General features: G+C 54.9%; 2 protein-coding genes across 2 annotated transcripts; one reads left to right on the top strand and one right to left on the bottom strand.

Moving 5' to 3' along the window:
• Nucleotides 1-536: 536 nt before the first annotated feature.
• Nucleotides 537-2,176, bottom strand: BZA05DRAFT_414122 (uncharacterized protein). Its single transcript, XM_051485243.1, has 2 exons — nt 1,080-2,176; nt 537-967 (listed from the first exon to the last, which is right to left on the bottom strand). The coding sequence occupies exons 1-2, from the start codon at nt 1,910-1,912 to the stop codon at nt 937-939; spliced, it is 864 nt and encodes a 287-aa protein (XP_051334436.1). The 5' UTR covers nt 1,913-2,176; the 3' UTR covers nt 537-936.
• Nucleotides 2,177-2,182: 6 nt separating this feature from the next.
• On the top strand, nt 2,183-5,959 carry BZA05DRAFT_267123 (uncharacterized protein; the record flags this gene model as incomplete). The annotated part of the gene is made up of 7 exons (XM_051480192.1): nt 2,183-2,578; nt 2,657-2,909; nt 2,973-3,026; nt 3,100-3,162; nt 3,239-3,484; nt 3,552-3,714; nt 3,780-5,959. Coding segments are annotated over exons 1-7 (3,051 nt in total), but the record flags the coding sequence as incomplete, so codon positions are not given.

Raw genomic sequence — 5,959 nt, 5'->3', positions numbered from 1 at the left:
AATTCTATGAGTTTGGGTTCGAGCCTGGCCTGGTAGCAAGTAGAATTCAATAGAAGATAAATCCATATATAAAGTCCTTTCGCATGCTAGTATAGACCTTACAACTGGGGCCTGTATCAATACTCATTTGTTTTCGGGTTCTAATTAACCTATGTACCGATTAAAAGCGAGTAGACTACGGGATGATACCGGAAGCATCCAGTATTGTTTTCTGATACTCGTTCGTAATCATACTGCATGATAGAAGACCTGGGATCAACACGGTATGCCTGCTGTGATTTCTTCAACACGGATTTCTTCGAGTAGGGTAGCAACACCAGGCAGACACCGTATCTAATCATAAAAATAATTCAGAAGATCCCATGTTGTAATATTATTGGTGCCTATTCTCTTCTTTGAGCTTCATGATCTCGGTGTCGGTCCGGTGTTGATCCGGTGATCATCTAGATACTAATTTCTTGAAATTCGTCATGGACATCGTGTAGACCCCACAATCATAAAAATAAAGAGTTTCTTGCAAGTGGTATCGAAATAGATGCCGAACCTGAACAAATTATGATTTGCATATGCACCGGATTAATACGAGGTTTAGTCTGACTGCATGGAAAAAACATATCCCGTGTAGACACGGTGTAAGTCCAGCGTCAATTTCTACCCGCTTTTTGGCACTGTATGTATAGACTCAAAGTCGCCGCTTTTTCCCAATTCGATCGACGTACTCTGGTTGCCTAGATCACATGGTTTGGAAAGAAAGCCGCGACTCTCCCCCCGAACATGCTATGGACGTCTTGAGGTAGAGCTGCTTTCTTCGGTATGTAGACATGTAGACAAGACGGGGAAGGGAAAGTGAACAAGACTGCAGATTCTAAAGCTTAAACTTCAACATCATCTACCTATATACATATGAAGAGACAGCTCTACCAAATACGTATAGCTTCACGCCTTCTGCGCCCCCGGAACTCGGCCCCTGTGTAGTTCATTGTTAGCTGCACAGAAGATGTAGATGTGGTGCGGAATTCATTTTCTTTCTGTCTGAGAGGTGCGGGGTTGACAGGCAAGGGTGCCTAAGAAGTACTTACTCTACTTCACCGAGCTGCTCAAGATTACATGAGGCGAGATCTTTGACGTCCAAGCCGACCAACCGCGGGCCAAAATCTTCGCGCTGTTCCGCCGTGCCAAAATAAACCGGATCGACGACGCTGCGGCCGAAGAAGCCCTTAAGGGAGTGGAGCACATCGACCTCCGCCTTGATTGTGATCCACGCGTGGAACCTTTCCGTTGTTCGGGGCTCGACGAGGACAGCCGTGCGGAGGGCATGGGGGATCCCTCGCTTATCAACCGGATTCTCCACGAGCTCCCACCTCGCCGCATTCTGCTCGCCGCGATTACGGCCCTCGATGCGGCGCCTCCCGTAGAGCATCGTGTTCGCCTGGCGCTCGATCGTCGTCGTGCGCTCAAACCCGGTACCAATGCCGAGCGTGGCGATCCCTGCGCCGGCTTCCGCGCTCGCGCTTACGGAGACTGTCGTCTCGGTCTGCTCCAGCGACGCGTTGAGCGCGAACGTGCCGTACGGCGCGATCTGCCGCACGATCGGGTCGTTGTATGCGCCCGGGCCTTTGGCGGCTGAGGAGAAGGAGAGGTCGATCGTCGCGCTCTTGAAACGCCGCCCCCCTGCCCGTGACCCTTGGAATTGGAAGTCGATGATGATCAGGGTGGCGGGTTCGTCGTTGGATAGGCCGTGCACGACGCTCACGAGGTCCGCCTGCGCCGATAGTCGCCGGTCTTCTTGCTGCGCGATCTGCTTGCGCTGGAACTCGTCGATGCTCACGTTCCGGCAGCGGAATGAGGCGCCTTCTTCGCCGACATCGTATAGCTCGATTGAAAAGGAAGTCGACTCGGACTCAGTCGTCATGCTGCTGGAGGGTCTAATATTTTTGTGGCGTGGGGGAAAGTGCGAGTAGTTGTAGTGGTCTGTTCTGGACGGGAGAGCCAGAAGTCACCCTGGTACTTACGCACATTTTAAATCCTCATATGCGAGATTGTTCTCCGACGGTGAGAGGCTTGCGTGCATATTCCAAGTATAGACAGGCACTATTTCACCGATAGCTGGGCTAGAGCCTGGCCATCGATGTGCATGCAGATAACCCATGCCACTGCAGCCATGCATGGCAGGTGGGGTAGTGGACCAGCGGGTATGTAGTACTAGTAGACCGAAATGTCCTGGAAATCCTCTGTCCCTCTCCCGCATTGAAACCAACCGTCACTTTCATCATCACCACTTTTGCGGAACCTTTGGAAGTGTGTAACGAATACATCTTCGCTTTGATCGCCCACTTTCAGCTCGAGATCAGGCCGCCATCCTACTCCTTCCACGGTCAAAGAGCAAGACGAGAAGAACGTCCGATTGGCTGTTCTCCCCGCACATAAACGTGCCATATCGGTATATCTCCTACCATTGAGAGAGGAAGAGGAGACCCACGGCCGTAATGGGACCACCGGGAAATGAGTATGGGTTACTGGAGCTGCCGTTTTCCGGCACGCCCGTCACCGTCAATGGCTCGTCAAACCTCAAGGTGGAGTACGTGTGCGCTGCATTCCCATTCGCTCTTCCATCGAAAGTATTAGCAAGGCTTATAGTGAATTCGCGGATCCACAGCATAGTTGCCGTCCACGGCGTGAACGGCCACCGGGTGAAAACTTGGACTCGTCAGGACACCGGCACCGCCGAATCCGAGCCCCCGGAAATGTGGCTCTCTGAAGTGCTCCACACCAGCGTGCCCAACGCGCGCGTCATGACGTACGGCTACTTCGCGGACCCCGCTGCGGGCCGGTTCTTTGAGGAGTTGGCGCTGCGTCACGACGCGCGGGAATTGCTGCGTCAGTTGCAGAAGAAGAGGAAGGATTGCGAAGTATGTAGACCGTACTCATCCACGGCAAGATGGATTCCGATTAGGTTCTGACGGCTTGCGTAGAACACGCCGTTGGTGTTCGTCGGTCATAATCTGGGAGGGGTACTGATTAAGGAAGTATGTAAGCGTGGTTTTCGATTGAGTTTGGTTTAGCGAGATCGTGCCGATTTTAACGTTCTCGCCTGTGCAGTTGCTCTGGGTTGCCAATCACGAGAAGGACTACTTGCGCATTGCGGCCAACACGAAGTTACTTGTGAGTAAAAGAACCGAGAAACGAGAAAACTGCCGTTCGTCGAGATGCGCAGCGCTGATTTCTGCCGGGTCTGAAGATCTTCTTTGGCGCTCCGCATTGCCCCGAAGACCATGACGTTTGGCTGGACTTGGTTTTCGGCATCACCCTAGCATCGACCGAAGCGGAGCCCTTCATCTCGTCGAGACGCAAGATGCTGAGGAAGGTGCTGGAGCAGGGCCCGAGCGCCCTGATCGCGGCCTCGTCACGGTTCCAAAGATTTGCACGGCAGTACAGAAGCCTGAGCGTCTTCGAGACGCAGATGACCCCGTTTGTGGGCAAAGTGGTACGCAAACACACCGACCCTTCATGGCCATGTACCAGAGTAGTCCACCGCTGATGGGGAAATGTAGGTGCCGGAGGAATGGGCCGGAGATCCCGACGAGGGCACCAAACACCTGCATCGAGACCGAGACCACACGCGAATCTGTCAGTTTTCGAAGGACGACGGCGATCCGCAGCTTCTACAGGAGCTGTGCAGGGAGATCAATGTCTTCGCCGAAGCTTCCGAGCACAGTTAGTACCGTATGCCGGCTCTCTTTCCCCGAACTCGCTTTGGTAACAGCCCTCCGATCGTGCAGGTAACTGGCAGGATTTCAGTCAAGATTATCTCCAATGTCGTCTGAGCCTTACGACTCTGCATCCCGACGGTTTCTCGCCAGTCCCGACGGGTAAGCCCTATGCCGGGACCCTGACATGGGCACCACGGCTTCTGGACAACCCCGCAGCGTTTGTACACGTGCATGGCCGGGCGGGCTGCGGCAAGTCCGTGCTAGCTTCGCACTTGGCCGAGCTCTCGCGGAAAACCGATGCGAGAACACTCGTATTTCACTTCGACGCTCATGATGATCGGCGGCGCACAGCGAAGGATCTGCTCCTGTCGTTCCTCTGCCAGTTGATGTTCCAAGAGGAGACCATCATCAAGAGCTACTACGTAGTGACCATGTACGGTGAGATTAGGGACAGCAGCAACCCGTCTCTACACACGTTGTGGAATCTGTTCCGCGGAATCCTAGGAGATCTCGGCGACACCAAGGTCGTGTGCATCATCGATGCCATTGAGCAGTGCGACGCCGTCAGCAGCGCGCTACTGCTGTCCCACATCGCCACTCTTGACGAGCAGATCAAGACTTCGTACAAATTCATCGTTACAGGTCGGACGGGAGAGAACACTGCGTCTACGTGGCAAAGGTTCTCCGGATTCCAGTTGGACATGGACACGGATGACGACGTGACGACCGACGAGAAATATTTCGTGAGGCAGCGCCTGCAGGGCTCCGAGTTCAACGATGTTGCGGACGACCTGGAGGCGACAAATTCTACCTTCCTAGTGCTTGATCTGGTCTTCACTGTCCTCCTAGAAGTACCCGGCTCCAATGAACTGTCGCTTGCGGCAAGTCGCGTGGCCATGAGCATCAGGACGAGCTCGGATCAGGTCAGTCATCGCCGTCTGTACGATCACTTGCTGTCCGACATTCCAGCGCCGGATCGCGAGTGGTGCTACCAAGTGTTTTCCTGGCTGGTATTTGCGGCACGGCCAATGACGGTCGAACAGCTAGCTGTAGCGACGATTGTGGACGCAAACGCGGCGACCACACTGTCCCCGGCGCAGATAGAGAAGCAAATCCGGCACAACATGAGCGAGGATCTGAAACGTACGCTGGGGAGGCTGGTTAGAATCGAGAACGGAGAAGTACACCTGCATCACCAAACCTTCAGGGAGTTCTTGACGGAGCACACGTTTGACACGTTCTGCAGCTTCGGCGATGCCGCGTTGTGGCACGCTTCGCTCGCCGCTACCTGTATTCGATACATATCCGCCAACGACCTCTGGGACGAGACCGACGCTTTGAAATCCTACATTCAGGTGCCTCCGCAGCTACGTTTCCCTCATTCGCAGTCCCTCCCACCTTCACATAGGTTTGCGACGTATGCAGCCCAGCACTGGGCAACGCACGTTCGCCACGCCTCCGCCACCGGCGACCAGTCGCTTGATGAGCAGGTCATCGGCTTCCTCAAAGACGAGACCGCCAGGAATCGCTGGGCGCAGCTGTACTGGGCGATCAAGTTGCCACCGAGCCTGCCCTCCAGCAAAGACGTAGAAGTAATCCCGGACTGGAATTCGCCGCTGCAAATTGCCGCTCACCTCGGACTATTTACCGTTGTGAAGCAGCTCCTGCGCTCGGAGAATGAGGAAGTTGGTGCCGAAACTGAGGATGCGATCGCCGAAGCCGGGGATGCGAATGCTGAAGCCGGGGATGCGAGCACCGAAATTGACGACTTTGGTCATGCACTCAACCTCGCCGCGGGTGAGGGACACGTTTCCACGGTCAATGTCCTAATACAGCACTGCGGCCGGGATATTAAACATGTTACCAAGGCCTTGAAAATGGCCTGCGAGATGGGTCATTTTTCCGTGGTCGAGCACCTTCTCTCGATGCACGCGGACTCTGATGACGCCGAGCACGGCCTGGACTTAAGCGACTGTCTTCCAACCTGCGCCAAGCTTGGGTATTCCCGTATAGTCGCACGGCTGATCTCCGCGGGCGCCGACGTCAACGCCCCGGGAACCGAAGCAGATCGGTCGCCACTTTCCCACGCCGCGAGCAACGGCCACGACGTCGTCGTAGCGCAGTTTCTGGCGGCCGACGTGGATGTCGCTGCTACGGAGGTCGATGCGACGGACGCGGATTTGAACGGGCGCACAGCGTTGCACTTAGCCGCCGAGTTCGGGCATCTCGCAGTTGTCAAACAGCTGCTT

Source organism: Tricharina praecox (genome assembly GCF_024521635.1).
Source record: "Tricharina praecox strain CBS 144465 chromosome Unknown BZA05scaffold_87, whole genome shotgun sequence".
NCBI lineage: Eukaryota > Fungi > Ascomycota > Pezizomycetes > Pezizales > Pyronemataceae > Tricharina > Tricharina praecox.
Note: the sequence above shows the minus strand (reverse complement) of the source record. Positions and strands in the feature narration are given on the sequence as shown.

Bases quoted from the DNA above. Each gene is read 5' to 3' on its own strand.
- BZA05DRAFT_414122 (XM_051485243.1), bottom strand. From the start codon at position 1,912: ATGACGACTGAGTCCGAGTCGACTTCCTTTTCAATCGAGCTATACGAT. The intron at 968-1,079 runs GTAAGTACTTCT...TGAACTACACAG, and splicing joins GAGCAGCTCGGTGAAGTAGA to GGGCCGAGTTCCGGGGGCGC.